This window comes from Macaca fascicularis, chromosome 4 (assembly GCF_037993035.2).
Source record: "Macaca fascicularis isolate 582-1 chromosome 4, T2T-MFA8v1.1".
Classification (NCBI taxonomy): Eukaryota; Metazoa; Chordata; class Mammalia; order Primates; family Cercopithecidae; genus Macaca; species Macaca fascicularis.
In genome coordinates, this window is record NC_088378.1 from 172,566,299 (window position 1) to 172,588,348 (window position 22,050).

Genomic DNA, 22,050 nt, shown 5'->3' on the forward strand with positions numbered 1-22,050 from the left:
TAATAGTTATTTTCAACAGAAAGTCAAATTGAGTCAACTATTTTTTATTCAATAAACGTCAAAAAGAGAACTTTGGTTTATTAATTATTAATTAGGATAAATAACCACAAATAACGTGGACCCCCTCCCGCCCATTTACAGAGAATTCGAGGCCAGGCATGGTGGCTCATATCTGTAATCCCAGCACTTTGGGAAGCTGAGGTAGGTGGATCACTTCACCCCAGGAGTTAGAGACCAGCCTGGGCAACATAGACCCCATCCCGACAAAAAACCACAGAAATTAGCTGGGCATGGTGGCACATACCTGTGGTCCCAGCTACTCAAAAGGCTGAGGTGGGAGGATCATGTGAGCCTGGGAGATGAAGGCATGGTGAGCCAAGATCCCATCACTGCACACCAGTCTGGGTGACAGACTGAGACCATGTCTCAAAAAAAAAAAAGAATTCAAATATTATAAAATACTTGTAACACCAAAGATCTCCTAAATGTAGTTCTACCTTTCTTCTTTATTCTAAAGACTCTTTGAGCCCCCACAGAATTTTAAGGGTGCCGTCATGAGCATCATATTCCTAGTGCTGTTCGTTGGGACACTTTAGAATCTGTTTTCATCTCCGAGTGTGGACTATGGGTGTTGGTGCCCAGTGGGTGGCGGTTTCCCTGTCACCCACCCATCCCTCACGGCGTTCCTGTGTCCTTGTCATTGAGTACTTGGGCACTTTCCGACTTCTGCCTCGATCAAAATGGATACCAACTGAGTGGACTTCATCTCTGAAGAAAGAAGCCTAAGTCAATAATCTTTTTTTCTTTACTGAACTCTGATGGAAAACTGTCAGTTCCTAGGACTACTCTTAATTACATTTAAAAAGCTTAGAAGTAGATGTCAATAGTCTTGTATTTAATCTATTTAAAGCAAAAAGCGATTTTACATTTTCTAAAGGAGTATAATTTTCATCAGTCATCTTTTTTAAAAAAACACACAGTTTCATTAAACTTCCTTGTTTTCAGACATTTTCTTCTCATTTATAAGCTGTTTGATATATTAGAGTCAGTGCTATAAAACCATTTGTACAATGCTTTAGACATTTGGTTATAGTTTCTTGGTCTGCCAAGCATTTTCCAATAAAGCTAGATTTTGGCTCAAATGGTCTTAAATGTGAAATTTATTAACTTCAAGATGACCCATGGCCTACATATTTTCTTCATTGCATGTCTTATCTGCTAAAGTATTTATTATGTATTAAATTGATAGCTATAAACTATGCTGTTTGGCATCAGGGTGAACTAACATACTATTGTACAAATAAACAGTCCAAGTCATTTAAAAACTTTCAGTTATGGAAATTTTCAGACATATATCCAAACAGAACAGTCTGACAAATCCAGTTGACCTGTTGGCCAACTTCAGCAGCAATCATCTCATGACCAATCTTGTTTGCTGTGCCCCTGGGCTCCCCACTACCTCTGAGATCTGTTATTTTGAAGTAAATCCCAGATATTAGATCATTTCATCCATACACACATAAGATAAGGACTGATTTTTTTTTTAAAGAAACATAATCATAATACCATTATTACATCTGGAAAAAGTTAACAGTAATTCCTTAATTTTATCAGATATTTAGTCAATGTTCAAATTCTCATAGAAGCGTTTTAGACAGTTTGTTCATATCAGGATTCAGTCAAGGTCTACACATTACTTTTGGTTGATATGTCTCTTAATTAAGAAAAATAAACCTCTCTCGAGTCACTGTTGGTGCTCAGCGAAGTGGTTGTTTCCCTGTTACCCACCCATCTTTAGCTGAATAAATTGGGTTCTTTGTTCTGTAGATTTTCTCACATTCTAGATGTTTCAGATAGCTTCCTCATGGTGTCATTTAACCTGTTCCTCTGTCCCTTGTGTTTCCTATAAATTTGTGGTTAATAAGGAAGCTATCAGTTTGAGGTTTGATTTTGTGTTGTTTACTTCCATCAGGAGATGCCTTATGTTTGGTTGTCTCTGTTTTTGATGATAAGATTGAAAATTGAGTTCAAGTGTTATCAGCTTGGTATACCTTTAAAAGTTCACCATAAACTTTTCATCTAATGGTTATAGCACCACTGGTAATTGTTTTCATAATCTATTTCTTATTAGAAATTGAAAATAATAATTGTTAGCTGGAACACTAAATAAATTTTTTCATTAAGCTCTGAAGTACACAGGAGGGGCAGGATAGATGCCTGATTAGTTAGCAGTTTTCAGAATGAGTTGGTTTCCTAGTATTTCTCAAAGGTCATTACTAAGGTATTTTTTATTTTTTGATTACCTTTATGAAGTCATGATGTAAACAAAATTTGATAAGCTTCAATTCATTGTAGTAGGTTTTTTTTTTTTTTTAATTTAGTTGTGCCCCCTTTGGGGGAGTCTCTTCAAGTGGGCCCTGGGTCCTGACACAGCCTTGCTGTGGGGTGCCATGTTCCACACTCATGGTGGTTTTCTTGCCTCAGTAGAATCAGCCGTTGGGAGGAATTGACAGAATATGAAGTATGAACATCTTCCTCTCTTTTATTTCTTTCCACACTGTGTCTCTGTCCACTCCTACCCCCCGGCTTTTTCTAACCCCATAGATCTCGTTCAGTCTCACCCCAAAGTCAGTTCTACAGCTGGATGGGCTGTAGCAGCAACAGTCATGGTACCTAGTGCTTCTCATATTCCAGCAGCACCATCACCTCCATTCAGAAGTCATTGCCAGCTGGACCCGCTCCTGCCAGGCAGGTGAGAAAAGCTGCCTCCCTACCCTCAACCAACCGTGGTCTCTCCATCAGTGAGGCATTGGGGAAGGTGTGCGTGTTTCTTCTGTCATATTCTATATCTGTACTAGGAACTCTGAGAATTTAGACTTCTTCTAAGGTGCTGTGGAAAGCGTTAGGGATTTTTTCTCACTTGACCTGGTTTTGTTTATCTCATTATAGAGGGACTCTTTCCAAAACTCATTTACACGCTTCACAACTGTGCGTCCTGTGGTAAACAGCTAGTGACAGATACTTGCATAGATGCTACTGTCTTGGCATCCTCTTCCCCCATCCCAGCTATTATTTCCTCCTGGTCTTGGCTACATTTGGTGTGAATGTTAGCCCTGAATTTGTTGCTTTTCTTAAACAATTGGGGCGTTGGAAAACCTGCCTTTGTTTTGATCCCTTGGCTTCAGGCCTGCCCTGCAGTGCCAGGGAAGCCTCTGGTGTCTGCACACATGATAACAGAGCTCAGCCAGCTGTGCCCCACGGCTCTGTTGGGCTGGGGCTAGGGGTCCAGCGATGGAACTAGACAAGCTAGCTCTGTGCGCGGGAACATTGAAAGCCGACAGTGAGCGCTGCCGTCTGGATGGTCTTCATATACGCGTAACCTAGCAGCTGTCTTCCCTCCACTCCAGTGCCGCCCCAGGACCAGAGCCTTAGTTCACAGTTAGAAATGTGTATTCTCCTTGCATTAGGAACAAAGATGGCCTGCTGGAACAAAACCACTTGATTAACTTTAATGTATTTGCACGCTGCAGTAAGGTGAGATTTAATGAAACACTTTCAGGATTGTCTCAGTATTTGGATGGGTGGAGTGCACTGGACTAGTGGAGGGTTATAGATGGTTCCAAATTATTCCTTTGAACTGGAAAACTGTGAAAAATGTTGTGCTTTCCCAGTTATTTATAACATGCATCACAGTAGACAGCTGAGGCTCAGATGATTTCCAAATGTTATAGTTGGACTTCCTAACAAACTAAGTCACCATATGCCTTGGTGGTTTAGTCACTAGTTAACAGAATCTGAGGGATTAAATCACAGTGGTGAACCTAAGGACAGGCAAGTTTCCTAAAGGAAACCCCCGGGAGCCACGCTGTGCTCCCTGCAGACACCCACCAGCTGTGTGTATCTCTCCTTTGTTGTTGGAAATCGTATAGTTACAGTCATTCTGGCTCCTTGCTCCCTCCCAGGACCACGATGTGCCCTGGCACCCTGGCACCCTGGAGCCACACGGGCTGCATTCAGCCCTGAACCTGCTGCCTGTGCTCAGGACATCAGGGCATCGGTCCCGGGGTAAGCTTGCCTCCCGCTGTGGTGCCGACATTCTAAGGCCTGTAAAGAGAGCAACAGCGATGACAGGAAGACCAGGGGACAGACAGGGAGGACAGAAGACTGTGTGGACAGGATGGAAAGATGTTAAGACTTGAATTTTTTTTCATATATTTTCATTTACCTTCAATGCCCACGTTTCCTAACCTACCTTCCTGGTTTTGTTTGCCTCTTTGTTTTTTCTTTGTTTCTGGGGTAGGGTGAGGTGGAGTGGGGTGTGAGTGAGTTATAGTTCTTAATTGCCAACCTGGGGCAAGGGAAAAGTAATTCTTAGAGCTCAGCTGAAAAATGTGCCTTCCAAGTGTTCCTGCTGTTATACCATAATAATGTTATAAATTTGTTTCTGGCATGATATTCTATAAAAGCCAAAATCTTTATAGTTTCATCAAGAGCAACACAATTTGAATGCCTTTATTATGGCTAGAACTAAAAGCAGTTTTAAGAACTGTTCGTTCAGAGTGAAGCCACCAGTACCTAACGTTTTCTTTTAAGCTGTTTACATGCACTGATCTGGTCCCTGGCTTCTGGAACTTCGCTGAGAACTCCTCTGCCCTCAGAGGGCCCTGCCTCCCTGGCTCCCTCCTCCCTCCGAGTCCACCCTCCTCCCCTCCTCCTGGGACATCACAGGCCTGACCCAGGGCACCTGCTGGTTCTCTGTCCTTTGGGCTTCTCCCCCACACACCTGCCTGTGGTGTGTGCTCCTCCCCTGGCCTCTGCGTCCCTTGGGCTTCTCTCATAGAGTCTGCCCCAGGTGCGACCCCCTTGGCCTCCCTGGAGCCCCGGAGCAGCTGTGTCTTCACAGCCCTCACCCTGCAGCTCCAAGAAAGCCTCACATGCACACCAGAGGCTCCAAACCACGTGCTCAGGGCATGGGAAGGTGGGAGCAGCACATGGATTTACCCGATAGAATGTGTTAAGAAAGTTAAACCACAGAGCAACTCTCTCTGTTTCCTGTTTTCTGCTCTGAGGTCAGAAATGCCATGTCTGTGACTTTCTCCCAAAACCAGGATAGAACCTTGAAGATAAAAGGTACTTGGTAAATGTTGGGTAATCATCTCCAATTTTCTTAACCACCTTCTCTGAGTAAGCAGCAAAAACGAACCCCAAAATACTTACAGGGCAGCTTAGTAGTAATAAATAGTTACTAGTTATTCTACACCTTCAAGGTGGAAAAATGTTGAGTGTTTATTGAAATCGACTTGAACATTTCCTAAGAGACCACAGTCTTATCAGCCTGAAAGAGGCTGAGACGACCTGTCACACCCCTTTCTTTTACAGTCGGACACTGAGGTCCAGGTGAAACATTATCTGAGCCGTCAGAGAGCATTTGGTTGACAAAACTGCGACTTCTGCCTCTGCCTCTGCCTCCTAACACTTTTCAAAAATACATCATTTTTCAGCAAGCTCATCAATGTGCTTAAACTCTACATTGTATAAAGAGTCTAAAAATAGTACAGTTAGTGTAAAAAGCTCAGTTTGTGGCTAGATTTTTAAGTGTGTGGAGCAAGAAACATCAACAAAGCAGTTGATGCCTATGGGAGCAAATTAAAGACAATGTTATTAAAATCTTTCTATTGCAGAGGATATTTAATGGGGACTTAGATTCTTTTTGGATCAATTTACTTCCATTTTCTCATAATATCACATAGTGATAATCAAAATGTTTGAGTGACAACCAGAGTAAATTCATAAATATAATATATCTGAAAACCCATTTTTCTTTTTTTGAAATTGCTGTCCTTTCTGGTTGCAAATGGTATGACAGTCTATGATTACAGTAATAAGGACTTGGAGAATTCTACATAGAATGCACATCACTTTTATCTAGTTTGTGTATTGAAGGAATTTAATAAGAGGTTTTATGAATTCACAAAAGCTGCCTTCATGGACTTTAAATATGATGGATATGAAAGAAACGAATATTCTTGTCCTCCACGGTTGGGTTGCATTAATGGAAAGAAAAATTGGTGTGTGCGCTTGGACTTTTTTCCCTTCTCCTTTTCCTCCTTGATTTGTGCTGTGGGTTCCTTTTTCATATTCTGCTATAAGGAAAACAGGTTCGGCAGATCGTTTTGTTTCACTGGAGCTGTGCTGCTTGTGGACACCGGGCCGTGGGCAGCAGCACGGCACGTAAACCGTGGGTGACCGCGCTGTGCCCTTGGTACGGCATGTTTGTGGACACTGGGTGGCCCAGCTCTTCCCCGCGGGGACTGGAGCACGCTGAAGATAACACACATGCAGTGACCCAGCTCCATTCCAGCCTGTACCCAGGAGAGGGAGTGTCTATACCCACCAAAAGACAGCAGCAGCTGTATTCCCAACAGCTCTGCTGGAAATACCTGAAAACGGGAGCTGGACACACAGAGTCGTGGAGCTGGCCTATTTTGTGGGGTTTAAACATCCATTGTTGAAAATAAAATGCCAGATGACATTTTGCTTTGGTTCATATTGCAAACCTGATGGATTGATTCAGGTATTTCATTTGGTCCATTTTCAAATGAAGATATTTTACAGTTTACTTACTGTTTTCACATACATTCTTGTATTTTATCTTCACACCAACCGTGTTGGGGTTCGATACCGTTTTCCCCATGTGGCAAATTTTTAAAATTTGGAGAATCAGGAGGCTGTGTAACTTGCTCAAGTAAGAGAGCTAGGCCCAACTTTTCATCTCCAATTCTAACTTTATCACTCTTACCCAGAAACATATGTACAGGGCATGGGTCAGAGCATAGGGCTAACAATACGGTGTCGTTTTGTGTATCTTAATATCTGTAAATACAATAGACCCTTGTACAACAGATGGTTGGGGTGCCAACCTCCCATACAGTCTAAAATCTTATTAACTTTTGACACCCCCATAATGTAACTAGGAGTAGCCTGCTGTTGCCCAGACAACTTACTAATAGCATCAACAGTCTGTTACTTATTTTATGTATATAGTGTATTCTGTATTCTTAAGGTAAGCTAGAGAAAAGAAAATACTACTAAGAAAATCATAAGAAAGGAAAATACATTTGCTACTCATGAAGTGGAAGTGGATCATCATAAAGGTTTTCATCCTCGTCGCCTTCACCTTGAGTAGGCTGAGGAGGAAGAGGAGGATTGGGGTTGGTTTTGCTGTGTCAGGGGCAGCAGAGGCATGAGAAAACCCACATATGGGTGGGCCCACACAGTTCAAACCCATATTGTTCATGGACCAACTGGAAATGAGTTTGCAAAGTACTGTGGGCCTTCCTCGGTCCCAGGTGCTGTGAACAGAGCTGAGAAGGGGCTCAAGGACTATGATCTGGTGGCCCTCCCCTGCTAACAAAAGGACAGTGGCTTCACCCTGAGGAAGAAGACCGTGTGTGTATGTGCACCTTGCCCTTCTGACAAACACTGACCCGTGAGGGAGAGTTTCCAAGTATGGCAAAACTATAATGAACGAGAAAGATCCCAGGAAGAGAAGAGTAAAGGGGTCACACTTACTTTTGGATAAAGGATCTGCACAGCAGTGTACGAGGCACTAAGCAGCCAATTTGGTGGAGTGAAGCAAGTAAGCATTGATGCTGAAGATGGAAGAACAGATGAGTAATTGCTAATAAAATCTCAAGAGAAATAATAAGCAACGTGGAATTCAGTATTTGAATGAGATTTTCTTAGAAAAAGAAACAAATCTATGAAGTGAGGCACTGTTCCTGCCCTTGCTGCCCTGAGCCTGTGTGCCTTGTTGGTGGCGTCTTTGGAGTGCACTCTAAGCTGGCACTGCAGCTTCAGAAACGCAGGCCCCTGCACCCCTGCAAGTGGGCGGCTTGCCCAGCTTGGGCTGGGTTCAGTGCAGATGCCCCCGTCCGGCCCTCTCTCGGCCTCACACTTCAATGTCATCAGTCCCAACAGGGTGCAAAGCCAGTGCTTTGTTGTTTTAGTCATCTAAACAGATTTGTGGCATGTTCAAAAATTAGTCTTCGAAAAGATATGCATTTCTACCTAGATTTCTTACTCTGTAAATGGGACTTTAAAATCCCAGTTAGCAATTGGCTTTTTAGCAATTGGGTTTTCATAGTTTTGTTTTGTTTTTTTATTTTTTTGCCTTCCATTTTATTGTTACTCAAAATTATTTTGAATTTCAAGGTGTTTTCTTTTTGGAAGGTTTCATGGCTATTTCTTCAATTGCATATGGAACCCTGCATTGAGAATAGGGACTATACCCTGTTACTTCTTTCCTGTGCTCCACGGTAACGACTGCAGTCAAAGGGATGCCGTAGCCACGCAGCAGCAGTCACGGTGCTGCCTGGCATTTTGCACCATCTTGCGTGTCAGGCCATGGCAGGAGCCCTTCCCAGTGTTCACTCATTTGGTCACGGGGACCACGCTGCAAAACAAGGGGCCAGGAGCCCAGCCTGCTTCAGACCTGCCTCTCTCACAGCATTCATTGGTTTTGATCTCAGGTCATTAAAATCTTTAAAAACGAAGAACAAAACACCTTCTTGAAATTGTGAAAATCGAACAGTTAACCCAAGCCAGTTTATGAAGTAGATGTCCAAAAGTAACACCTCACAGTATGAAACAAGCACATTCATCTGCATATGTAGAATGAATCCCATTTTCTTGTCACTTTCACTTTTCTAACTGAAGTTTCCTTGTAATGAAAAAAAAATTTCTAACAAAAAACTAAATTGAAACAAATGGTTTAATTTGTCAGTTTATATTAAGTTAATTAACTTTCTACCTTTGTGTCTAAAATTCATTATATCAAGTTTGTGAAACGTGTTCTATGCTAAATGTATAATGAGTTCTGTAATATCTTATATTAGGATAATTCATGGTCTGTTTTACGCATCAGACTTTAAATTTTGAAATGAGAGGGGAGAGTTTTTTCCACTTGCTTATATTTGAGTCTTGAAAGCTGTTTGTCTATGAAGTTTATGCATCTAAAGTCTTATGAATATAAAGTCTTTCTTACAGATGGGAAAAAAATAAGCCATGTAACCATTTCACTGTTATTTTCACTGTTGGCAACGTTTTCTCTTTTCTCAAGGAAAGAGTTTTCCTATTTAGATTGATCATATTGATCAGTAGGAGATCCTACTGATGAAAGCAATGAAAAAAAAAAATCCTGGGATAGAAAATAGAAAGCAGAAGGGGGTGAAGGTACCCATCCATGTGCTTCATAGGAGGGGTGTCCTTTCCTCAAATCGTCCTTGAAAAAAATCCACTGGAGGGCAAAAGACATCAGTTTGGGAGTGAGGGCACGAAAACCTGAAGAAGACCTGGAACTTAAAACTCTTTCTTTATTCCAAGAGCTGATTTTGCTGCAGAATAATTAGGACTTTCTCTCTGTTCTACTAATAGTGATACAGTTTCTGGTTATCTTTTTTTTTTTTTAAATTAGGCAGTAATTTCAATAATGTGTGTTCAGAGTATAATTGAATAGATAATTTACTTGAAAAAAATACACCAAAGTTTTTTCATGTAGTGTTTCAGTTTGACAATAAAAAAAAGTACATTGTGGGATATTTATAGTATTTTTGAATCTATTTTTACCAGTAGACTGGGAGTGATAACTGAATTGGGGCATAGGGGTTAAAAACAGGAAATGTGGTCTATACAGTAGGTAGTGCCTCCAGAGTTTCCAGGGCTGATTCTTACAGTGTTGTCTGAAGAGTGTTATGCATCAAAACAACGTTAGGCTGAGTACCTTGAAATCCGCCTGTGTTTAAAGGAGCCGTCTTTCCAGTTATGACAGGAAATGCTTCATGGAAAAGGTTGCATTCTTGGTATAGGTTAAGATGGCATAGCCATTGTTTCTGTAATTACAGCACGTTCTTCCTCTCCAACACTTTTCAGACACTCCATACAGTCAGAGTAAATCTTGTATAACTTTTAGTAAGTTTCCTTCAATTTTTGTATTAAAATTTTATTTTCATGAAAAGTTTTGTCAAATAGCTGTTTAAGAATGTTTTAAAATAGACTGCCATAGCTGAGGAGAAGCGTATATTAGGAATACTATTAATTATAGTAATTAGAGAATCCAAGTTAAGAGAATAAAAAGGCATGAGGAAATAAATTGGAGTATAATTTTGTGTGGCCTTTTGTGTGATAAGTTGGCAGAATCCATGAAAACCGAATAGCTTGAATACCTTTGCACTCAGCAATTCCACCTCTGGGAAGATATCTTATATAAACTGTTGTATTAGAATCCAAGAATCTATGTTCATTGCAGCAGCATTTATGGTGGTAAATTAAAAGGCAACATAAGTGCCCCATAGTAGGCGAATGGTCAAATAGATTATGATACATCCATGCAGGAATACTAAGCAGCCATCAAAAATTATAAGGTAGATACAAACAACCTGTTTGCTCTTCAGTGCATACTGTTTGAGTCAAAGACCTTAACAGACAACTTACCAAAGTAAACATGCAGATGGAAAATAAGCATATGAAAAGATGTTCAACATTCTGTGTCATTAGGGAATTGCAAATTAAAACAACAGGAAGATACCACTGCACACCTATTAGAATGGCCAAAATCCAGACCACTGAGAACACCAAATGCTGGTGAGGATGGGGAGCACCAGGACCTCTCCTTCCTCTCCAACACTTGGAGATGGGACTGGCACTGCCACCATCACTGCTAGTCGGACTGCGGAATCACCCAGCCACTTTGGAAGACAGTTTGGCAGCCTCTTATGAAACTAAACATACTCTTGACCATATAATCCATGAACAACACTATTTGGCATTTAGCCAAGAGAGTGGAAAAGTTACGTCCACACAAAAACCTGCACACCAATGCTTGTAGCAATCTTATTCATAATTGCCAGAACTTGGAAGCAACCAAGTAATCCTTCAGTAGGTGAATAAATGTGTTATGGTCCCTCCAGAAAATGAATATTACTCAGCACTAAGATGAAATGAGCAAGACATGGAAGGAACCTTAAATGCATATTACTAAGTGAAATCAGATAAACTGAAAAGGCTGCATATTGTGTGATTCCAACTATCTGACATTCTGGAAGAGGAGAAACTACGGAGAGAGTAAAAAGATCAGTAGTTGTCAGGGGTTATTGGGGAAGGAGGGAGCACAGAGGAATTTTAGGGCAGTGAAACTACTCTGCGTGTGTTCCCGTAATGGTTGGTACCTGTCATTGTATATTTGTCTAGACCAATAGCATGTACACCACCAAGAGTGACTCTAATGTAAACTGTGGAATTTGGGTAATAATGACACGTGTCAGTGTGGGTCTGTCACCTGTAACAAGTGCCCCACTCTGGTGGGATGTCAACAGTTGTGGAGGCCGCGTGTCTGTGCTCGCGGGCGGCGCGGCATATGTGAAATCTCTGCTCCGTCTGCTCAGTTTTGCTCTGAAACTAAAACTGCTCTAAAAAGTATAGTCAGTTAAAAAATTGTTACAGATTACAGAATGAAATTTAGCAAGATTCAAGAAGAGAATATGTAACATCTCGTTTTTTAGGAAAAAAATTATATTCATAGGAAAAGATCTGGAATAACATTCACTAACCTATCAATAGTGGTTATTCCTAAGAAGGATGAAAGAGGAGTTTATTGGGCTTTTATTATTATGTAATAATAATAAACTGTTCTTTACAGTGAGCATTTAACTACTTAATTTTCCAAATAAAAAATTACGGGTAAAGACTTGGTGAATCCAAGGTGTTCAGTATTTTATTCTTTAATGTGGACCTTCTCGATTGAGGTTTCTCCACATTATTAAGAAGAAGAAGAATCCCGTCTGCCTGTAGAACACTTTTTATTTTGCAAAGCATTTTCCCATAAAGAAAATCAGAAGCTCAGATTAACTGAGTTTCCAGCTAAGATTTAAATCTAGGTCATCCCAGTACACAGCTGAACATTATGTAGCATCAGTTACTGCTGGGCGTTATTCCCAGGAGATCAGCACGAAAGGAACGCTGGCATCCACATGCAAAGGGGATCATTTTTTCATGAACGACACTGAGGATTCTCATCAAGCAAAAGCCCTGTGTTTGTCATGTAAGCTTATTGTTTGCCTGAACAATTGTATTTCACGCATTTGCTTTCTTGCACTGTTTAAAGACTGTGTAAAGTTCTTCTCTCCCATGTGCAAAATGGTCATTTGTCTTATTAAACTTGGGTGTGTCCCTACTAGAGTGCAAGCCCTGTGAGTGGAGGAGCACTCTGTGTGTGTGTGTGTGTGTGTGTGTGTGTGTGTGTGTGTAGTCACTGCTGTATCCCCAGCCTCTGGAATAGTGTCCTGCATGTAATGATAATGGACCCTCAATAAATATTGTTAATAGTGTGCCAGGTTGCCTGTTCCAAAATCGAGTGACCTTCCTATATGATTAAAAGAGGAAACTGACAAATATACCAAGAAAGAAGGCTGCTCTACTGTTCTGATGCGTGAAAACAAGATCTTCACTGTTGGAGAACATGCTGGGTTATACCGGCTGGCTTACAGGAAACAGCCTACAAGTTCTTGCTCAGTGGAGATGAGCCTTGTTTTCTCCATGGGGAATTTCCACACTGGGCTACTAGATTAATTGCTAAGTGGTAGTCTAGGTTGACACTGTGTGGGTGGGGACACTTTTTGTCAAATATCATGACACATTCTAATTTCATATTCAGACAGTGGAGGAGATACATGTTGTAAATGCTTAGAAGCTGTTTCTCATTCCCTCACTTAAATAACATGGAAAGTTGTGGGGGTTTATTGAAGGGGAACCTTTTTAAAAACAATACTTATTACTGCACCGTAATAATGTAGCCTTTATTTCTAAGGAGCAAATCAGTTTGCCTTATTTTTCTTGGCACACTGTCCACATTGATGATCCCTTCCGTAATATTGTGTGCACCATAAATTTGGCATTTTATGGCCCACTGTTGTTGGAGCACAAACTAAAACTCAGGTTTCCTTGCACGCTTATGTGTTCACTCTGTCCTAATATATCTGGGCATCTTCCTAATATCCAGCACGTGAGGAGCATTCAGTAAATACCTAATGCATTATTTCAGTATATTGCTGGAAAAATAAAGCATATTTTGGAAAGCAGAGAGATTAAGCCTCAGCAATATTCTATACTACTGTACTTTATTCAAATTATATTTTTCAAATGGATCCTGATACTCAAAAGGACTGTCTTTGTTTTCTAAAGTCCTACGAGAAGCGAGAGATTGTATGCTTTCCCAAGGAATACCTTCTTTCCATGTATGCTGAGGCACTTGCTTTTAGTAGATGACTCACATATCTTCTGACTTGAGCACTATAGAATTCTACATATATTGAGGTTTTTCTCTGATGTATTTGTTCCCTCATTCATTCACTTATCAGCTGCATAAGTCTGCAGAACTTAGTAGTGAGCAAGACAGACATGGCCTTTGCCTCCCTTTGTTTGTCACTCATGGATACTTTTGAACACCTTGTGCCATCTATGTGCCAACCTCTGTGGTGGGAGCTGAGGCTGCGATGAGGAGAATGGCAGATGGTCCCCACGCTGTGCAGTGCATGGTCCAATAGGGGAGACAGATGTTAACTGAATGATCGAGTGCACGGTCCAATAGGGGAGACACTTGTTAACTGAGTGATCGGAGTGCACGGTCCAATAGGGGAGACAGATGTTAACTGAGTGATCGAGTGCACAGTCCAATAGGGGAGACAGATGTTAACTGAGTGATCGGAGTGCACGATCCAATAGGGGAGACAGATGTTAACTGAGTGATCGAGTGCACAGTCCAATAGGGGAGACAGTTGTTAACTGAGTGATCGGAGTGCACGGTCCAATAGGGGAGACAGTTGTTAACTGAGTGATCGGAGTGCACGGTCCAATAGGGGAGACAGTTGTTAACTGAGTGATCGGAGTGCACGATCCAATAGGGGAGACAGATGTTAACTGAGTGATCGCACAGATGGCTGCAGAGCTGCCCCAGAGGGACCGGGGACACAGTGCCCGCGAGGACAGCGGTGGGTCCGGGCAGCACCTGGGGGTGCAGAGTGCGGTGGGGCCGGGCAGCACCTGGGGGAGCAGAGTGCGGTGGGTCCGGGCAGCACCTGGGGGTGCAGAGTGCGGTGGGTCCGGGCAGCACCTGGGGGTGCAGAGTGCGGTGGGGCCGGGCAGCACCTGGGGGTGCAGAGTGCGGTGGGGCCGGGCAGCACCTGGGGGTGCAGAGTGCGGTGGGGCCGGGCAGCACCTGGGGGGTGCAGAGTGCGGTGGGGCCGGGCCATCCTAACACCTCCCATTTGTTGACTACCTGCTGTCTGGGAGATGCCTCCCTAGCCTCTTAAAAACATTCTTCCACTTAATAAATGGAAAAAGCTACAAGTCAGAGCAGTTCAGAAACTTGCCCCCAGGTGACTCCTCAGTAAGTCACATGAGTGTCTGAGGCCCAGTCTAATTCTGTCTGTGTCCCCTGGTCCTCTTCAATCAAGCCATGGCTCAGATGTCACCACAGAAGCAAAGTCTTCCCCAGCCATCGCTGGCACTGACACATCCTCAACACCAGTGCAAAGTGTGACAAAAGAGTTGAACTGAAATTCTAACTTCCAAGGACTCTGTGAAACCAGCAAAATGAGGACTCTCGTCAAGGACAGATGTTTCTGGTTCCAGCACATCACAGTCATGTTTCATGTTGTGTCCATTTTTTTTTTGTTTTGTTTTTACTGTTGTTGTGTTCCTATATGCAAACTCCACTGTTAGCCATTCCTTGTACCACTGAAAAGATTAATGTACAGTTAGGGTCTGCAGCAGCTAAACGACAGTCATACGGAAAACAAGCAATTGGAAGTGGTGCTTTCTGGGAGTAAAAGTCTTACTTGGACTCAAGAGCCCATGAGACAGGCCGGGGAGGAAGGCGAGGGTGCAGGCCTGCTGCTTGGCTGGTCTCTCCCTAGGCCAACACCCAGCTGTGGCCGGAGTGAAGAGAGAAAGGAAGCGAAATTCTGAACGAGGAAGACCACAGAGATCTCACCGGTTTCCCAGACACGGACACTGTCTGGTCTCTAGGCCCCTTGCCCTTTCTCCATTCCTATCCAGTACTATTCTCTAACCATTTAAGGACTTCACAAAATAAAAATAGCAACCAAACATTTAACAAATTATTTTAAATTGGAGTATAAATTTTTTTATGTTTGGTTTTTGTGGGTTCATAGTAGGTGTATACACTTAGGGGTTACAAGAGAGATTTTGATACAGGCTTGCAAATGTGTAATAATCACATCAGGGTAAATGGTGCAAAGATGATTTTTACAACTTAAAATTCTTTCATATGACCAGCCTGCATGTATTGGCAGGTCAAACTTGTAATAACTAAGCACTTTGGGGTCTTACATATATTGGAGATACATACGTGTTCTACTTGGAGCACCTCTGCCATGTGCCTGGTGGCATCCTCCATGTAGTAGGATCTCAATAAATTTATGTTAGTTGAATGAATGAGAACTTGTAGCCTTTCCCTTAGAATTAACAATTTTAGCCCAATCGGTAATAAAAAAAAGTACTTGCTCCTGTATTTAATTCAGTGATTAGCTTTTTGGAGAGAGACAATCAATGATTTATTTTTATATTAAAGTTTTTGTTACCAACAATTATAATACCAGCACAGGCACTGCCTTGGGAGGTTCTGATAGCAGCACATGGAGCTCCGCCTCACGCCTGCCCTTTCCGACGCATCCAGTCGCTGCCTCGTTGAACCTCACTGGCCTGATGTGTGATTTGACTAGCGGCACCATTTCCTGTCCAGCCCAGGACCACACGTTTTTCCCTTCTCTTTTTCCAACATTACCAGTTATTTATATGAAGCAGTCATTTGGGTTTTTGTGTGCGAGGGGAAAGAAGGCAATTATTTCCTTTTTTTTTTTCATTCAGAAAGATAAAATCTCCTAGAAATACAAAAGTTCTTTCTTGTCCAAGGTTAAGTCTTTGAGCTCCTTATATTATCCATGTGAAACCTGTGGTCAACCCAAGATAGGAAACTTGCTTTTTTCTCTTTTTTTCAAAATTTCTGTACACAAAAATATGGTTCTTTTGGTTCAAAGTGTCCTGTGCCTTTATTCTTCCCATTCGTAGCTTTGTCTTCAGCATTGCAATGAGTAATTTACACTTACCTCTTTTACGGGGTGTGTTATTAGCAGTGCTGAGGCTGGTGGGTCCTTGCCAGGAAGTGTTGATGCTGTCGGGTCCGAGTGGGAGTTGAGTTCACAGCAGGCTGTCACTGAGCATGTGACACTGCCTGGCTTCACTCTAAGTATAATTTTCTGCTTTTTAGTCAGCACTCTGGCCCCACTCTTTTCTTTTACATTGAGGAATTTCAGAAGTTAAAACACTGCCCTCGCGTTTCCAGTCATCCTTGCACTGTAGCACCTTAGAGCCCAGATCCCGACGCTTGTTCTTGCAGGAGTGTTGGCAGGACCCCGGTTCTCACTGAGGGCAGAGGCTGTGAGTTTTTTTCTGTTCCTCAGAGCATGGAAAATAGAAGCCTACTATTGTGCTTCGATTTTCAGTAAGTACATATGTTACCTGTGTGTCTACATGAGCTGGTCCTCCATGGCTGTGGCTTAGAGAGCCTAGACCTGAGCACGTTGGTCTCAGCCCCGGGTGGGGCTGCCCAGAGGGTTTGAGCAGCACAGGCCAGGCCCCGGTGCCCCGACAGCAGGACAGCAGCGGGAGCAGTCTGGGCACACCTGGGGGTGTGGCTCTCCTCCTGCGGGAAGAAAGCTTCCTGGTCTCCAGCACGAGTTCATTTATTTCACTTTCACGTACATCAGGCTCCTTCTGTTCTCTCCTGCCTCCCAGATAAGACTTCTTACCTTGCAATTATCCTTTTTCTCAGGAAGAATCTGTTAATTTCTGGATTATATTGAATTACTCTTCACTCATCTGTCTCAGCAAAATAGACTTAATAACACCTGAACCTTCATATACGTGTGTGTGTGTATATATATATAAATATACATACACAAAATTGGCTTCACAAAAGAAAAACAGTGTGCTTATTTGTATACCATAGTCTGTGAGACAGAATCAAAACCTGATTCTATATTTAGAATAAGCAAATGCCTGTTCAGAAGGTTGGCTGTAGTTCTCGATCTCTATCTCAACTTTCCCAACTAACCGGTAGCGTGGATGAGCCTCTGGGAGAATATTTTCCTTCCTGTTGTTACATCCATGCTCTTCCAGTGCAGCATGTTCCCTGCCCTACAGAGAAGATGTTCTCAGTGTGTGCAGCTCTGGAAGCCATTCTGGAATCTCTCACTCCAAGGGAAAGAAATTGTTTTGGAAACACAATAAAACAGTATTTTGTTTTTATGGGGGTTTTTGCCTGCAAAATGATGATAATGAAATCTCTTAGTGAACCCCGAGAATGCCAGGACCCAGGGTCTGCATCCCCTTTAATCCTCACTGCAGCCCCCCAAGCGTGGGACAATTATTATTCTCATGTGGTAGATGAGAAAACCGAGACTCACAGCCTTCTTGCCGAAAGTCACAGCTAGCAGGTGTCGAAACTGGGGTTTGGTCCCCAGTAGTCAGACTTCAGACCCCGCATTCTTAAATTTTGTGTGTGCCTGCTTTTGAGCAAACGGAGGCTCATTCAACCTGCACCTAAAATCTGATATTTTATTTTGTCCAGCCTTTAACTTGCTTTACAGAATCAAATTCAGTGTGGTTTTATAAGAAGTTTTTCCTAAAAGTGATTCCTTAAGATGAAAATGGTCCTTCTGCTCAATAACTTGACTTTTACCTTTGGCAGTAAGATGCTATCATTGATATTTAATGTGCATTTTATAAGCATTGTTAAACACCCTCTTATTTTGTCTGTTACTGCTTATACTGTGTGTGTGTGTGTTTTATAGTGTGTGTGTATATACATACACACACATATATATGTTTTACCATACATGTTTTACAGTGTGTGTATATATATGTTTTACAGTATATATAGATACATATCTATATATATTCTGTATGTGAAGAAATTGAAGAACATTCTTAAGTTTTCATTTTGAGGCCAACTGAGTGCCGGTTATAGAGAGCATCAACAGTGACAGAAATGAAAAACAATGCAAGAAAACTTCTCATTTCTTTTTTTTTTTTTTTGGCCTGTATGGAAATACTCCTTTCACCATTTGATTCTCAAAAGGAAATAGATAGTGGTGGCATTACTTTCTGTTTCTCCTCAGAAAACTCTAAGGCATGGGGTACAGCCTGCCAGCAAGGGAAGGGAACTTGTGTTATTATTAATGCCTCTTTCTCTCCTTTATTTCAATTTCAGGTGTCAGAAACTATTTAAAAGAAGCACTGGTGAATATAATTGCCGTGCATGCAGAGGTAAGGTATCATTAGATGTTCCTAAGAGATACGGATAACCAAAAATAAAAAAAAGATGCAAATTTGATAAAATATATGGTGGTCTTTTTTTTCCCTCAGAATGTATCTTGGGTATAAATAAGGTGCAGCTCAGCTCTTACTCGCACTGTCTCTCTCTCTCTCTCTCTCTCTCTCTCTCTCTCTCTCTCTCTCTGTCTGTCTCTGTGTGTGTGTGTGTGTGTGTGTGTGTGTGTATGTTTACCTATGAGTCTTTTTCTGAAGTATGTTTTCTTTAATAATTACAGCTAAATTCATTAATTTTTGAAAGGTGAAGATAGATTGCAAGAATGTTTATCCTTCAAAGAATAGTAAATCCCTTATCTTGGAAAATGCATTAACTTCTTTTTAGCCAGTGTACAAATAAGCACTGGTATCTGATTCCTGTAGCAGTGGCTGGGAGTCCAGAAAGGCAGACACTGCTTAGAAAGAGGCTCGGGGCAGGCCGACACTGGAACAGATGCGTGGTTTCCTGTCCATGGTTGACTTAGGGTCATGCAGACAGTACTGCTGCTTCTGGGCCATGTGAAAACTTGCACTCACTTGACACGCTTTCATCTTAAGCTTTGTGTTAGCATCCTCGATGAACATCCTGGCTAGGAGGACTCTTCTGAGGAACATTGAAAGAAGAGACCAGAGCTACCACCATGATCTATGACTACCTGTTTTCATTCAGTAATTTCAGGATTTGTTACTCACTGCTTTGCCAACACTTTCAGAAAGGCTGTGGCTCACAGACTAATGGGGGACCAGATAAAGTGGGGCAGATCAAAGAGGCTACCATTCAATCGTTTCCACTGTTGCCTGGGTGCCTCTGAGGCGAAAAGCATCCAAGAAGGGTGTTTTTAGGTGTATGCTGCCTGCTGCATCCAAAAGTATGTGAGGCCATCAAGGTAAACTGAAAAAACGTGGTTAATTAAGAGTGAAACCCAAATATGACCAGAGAAAACAAAGATAACACTACCTGGTTCCTAAATTTGGCTAGAAGTTCGAATCACCAAGAGCAGAAAGAAAATTGTAGAATGTTACAGTTTTCAGTTCTTAGTGAAAGGGAAACATACAAATTCGTCTCTCACCATAGAGTTTTTATATGATTTAACTCAGGCAGGAATTTACCACATAGATCTTTTTATAATGAGCAATATTTTTAATTGTGATCTTATAAAAAACGTAAAAATTCTGTTTTTGTTATGTTAGCATCCTATAAAATTTGAGCCCGAAGTGCAAATGTAGGTGCAGTAGTTGCAAGCATTTCTCTGGTGGGTGGGCAGAACTGTGAAATCCGTGGAGATTGCTGTGATGGTGTTGATTCCTAGTGAGACAGCTTTTATTAATGTCCATTATCAACTGCCATGGGATTATAATGACTGAAAGTAGAATTTCATTCATAATATTTACTATTTGCTACATAATCTTAAATTGCCAAAAATTTCCTTGGACACTCAAGTTATGTGTGGGTTAATCCAAGTATTTAATGCTGGTGGCTCAATCTGAAAAAAGGAAAAGCTTAAAAAGAAAATATGATTTACTTTCATTTATAAATCAGGAGAGTCAGATTTCAGTAAATCTCCAAAGACAATAACTCTCAGTTTGAAAATATCAAACTTTAAGGTTTGAAAATAGTGTAAGTCAAATAAAAGGAAATACATATTTAGCACAGTATGTGTAAAATTTTGGGGGGTGCCTGTTGTCCAATACAGAACGGGGTACCCCATATGAAATGGTGTTTGTCAGAGTTTAAGGAGAGTCTGACACAGTATTTGTTTAAATTGTGGTAAAATATTGACCCAGTATGTTTTTATTTCTCTAATTTCTTCTTTAGAGATATTTCTTTCTGGTAAAAGGGGCAAGAGGAAAAAGAAATGTTCAAAACAGTTTTTATTTTGTCAACATCAGTAATGCCTTTCAAATTTATATTTGCCAATATTGTATTTTTAAGAGAATTTTTGTTGTTAATCGGTCAATAGAATTTAAATATAAGTCTGTATCTTCCTTTCATTTATAATTTTGGTCTTTTAAAAATGACTTAGAAGTCCTATTGACTTCCTTTTGTTTTGTTTTGAAAGTTACTTTGTTTTTAACAAATTCAAGTAAGAAAGCCCCACAAAGCACCATGTCTTCCTATTTCAAACCAGGTGTTCACTGTTTCCAAAGAGCTGGTCCCTCGGGTGCTCTCCAAGGTGGTCGAAGCCGTTTCTGAAGAGCTTAGCCGACTGATGCAGTGTGTTTCCTCCTTCAGCAGAAATGGAGCTTTACAGGTAACAGAATCATTCAGTTTCATATTGAACTTCTGCTGTTATTTATACCATATACAATGTCTTTAGTCATCAGTCTTATGATATAAGACAGGCTTCTAATGGATCTATGATTGAAGAAGTTCTTATTCTCTCTTGCATAAGCCATATCCATGAAGCATTGTCTGCAAGTTTCAGAGTTTGTTTCTTTACAGCAGAGCAAGACCTTAAAGACTTCTGCCAAAGTATCTGAATGCAGAATCCTTCAAAAGTTTTGTGATTTTTATTTTTATTTTCCAGCTATCTTCATGACATTCAGTTCCGCAGGAAATTTTTAACAACTTGCTTTTAATAAGTCTTTTGAAAGCATTCAGTGCAGTTTGCATAGAAACAACAAATAACTGTCTCTTGTGTTTAAATTACATAATGATAACTGCCATAAACACCAGTTGACTTTGGCATGCATGTAACCAGCTGGTAGCTGCTGAGGCGTGCGTGCAGATGGAAGCATGCGCTTCTGGCCGCGTGATAGTGAGTTTCAAAAAGCAGTGTCGTTCTTCTTCCAGTCATGGCTAAGGAAGCTCCTATCAAGCCAGCCCTCCACAGATAACAACTGTAAACTCATCAAAAAATAAAAATGTTTTTAATTTTGAAAACATCCCTGAAGACACCAAAGAACGACCATTGGTGGGCAGATTCTAGAGGAAATGGCACCTGGGTGAATTTCTTATTTCTTATGGATTTTAACCTAAAGGCAGGTCCAGGAGTGCCTAAAACTCCAATACAAAACGTGCTTTCTGGCTTGAAAAACAGGCTTTGGAGCAGCCACAACTACAGGTAGGTGAGGGGCGTCCCAGAGAGGAGTCTCGCCATGTGCGTGGTCAGACTGCACTCCAGCCAGCCCAGCTGGGGCCGGAAGAACTGAAGGAAGAATTGACTGCTGCCCAAGAGCCAGGAGTTCTTAGTTGGAGTCCAAATAAGTTAATTGCTTTTGCTGAAACAAACAAATAAAAAATCAGCAGTCCTTAGAGATGTATTACAGAATCCAGAGTCTCCACAGCGTAACATTGAGTGTCCGGGATCCACATTTAATTGAGTTAAAATTTAATTGAAATGCACAAATAAGCAGGAAAACATGACTCATTCCTAATACAAGAAATGATCACCTGAAGCCAACCTTAAGCTGACCCAGGTATTGGAATTAGCAGGCAAGGATTTTCACACAGCTGCATCAGATGATGTAAAGGAAGCTCTGCTCCTCATGAATCAGTAGGTGGGAAATCTCGGCAGAGAAAAACCCTAAAACAGGAAATAAATGGAATTTCTGGAATGGAAAAACACAGTAGATAAATTTTTTTAAATCTACTAGATGATAATA

General features: G+C 41.3%; 1 protein-coding gene across 13 annotated transcripts in view; it reads left to right on the top strand.

Annotated features, from left to right (window-relative positions):
• EXOC2 (exocyst complex component 2) overlaps positions 1 to 22,050 on the top strand; it is a 207,783-nt gene that overhangs the window by 174,704 nt on the left and 11,029 nt on the right. For all 13 annotated transcript variants that reach the window (XM_065544513.1, XM_074038950.1, XM_065544515.1 and 10 more), the window contains 2 exons: positions 18,347 to 18,402; positions 20,574 to 20,696. In XM_065544513.1, the coding sequence (XP_065400585.1) occupies positions 18,347 to 18,402; positions 20,574 to 20,696 (179 nt within the window). The remainder of the gene's footprint in view (positions 1 to 18,346; positions 18,403 to 20,573; positions 20,697 to 22,050) is intronic.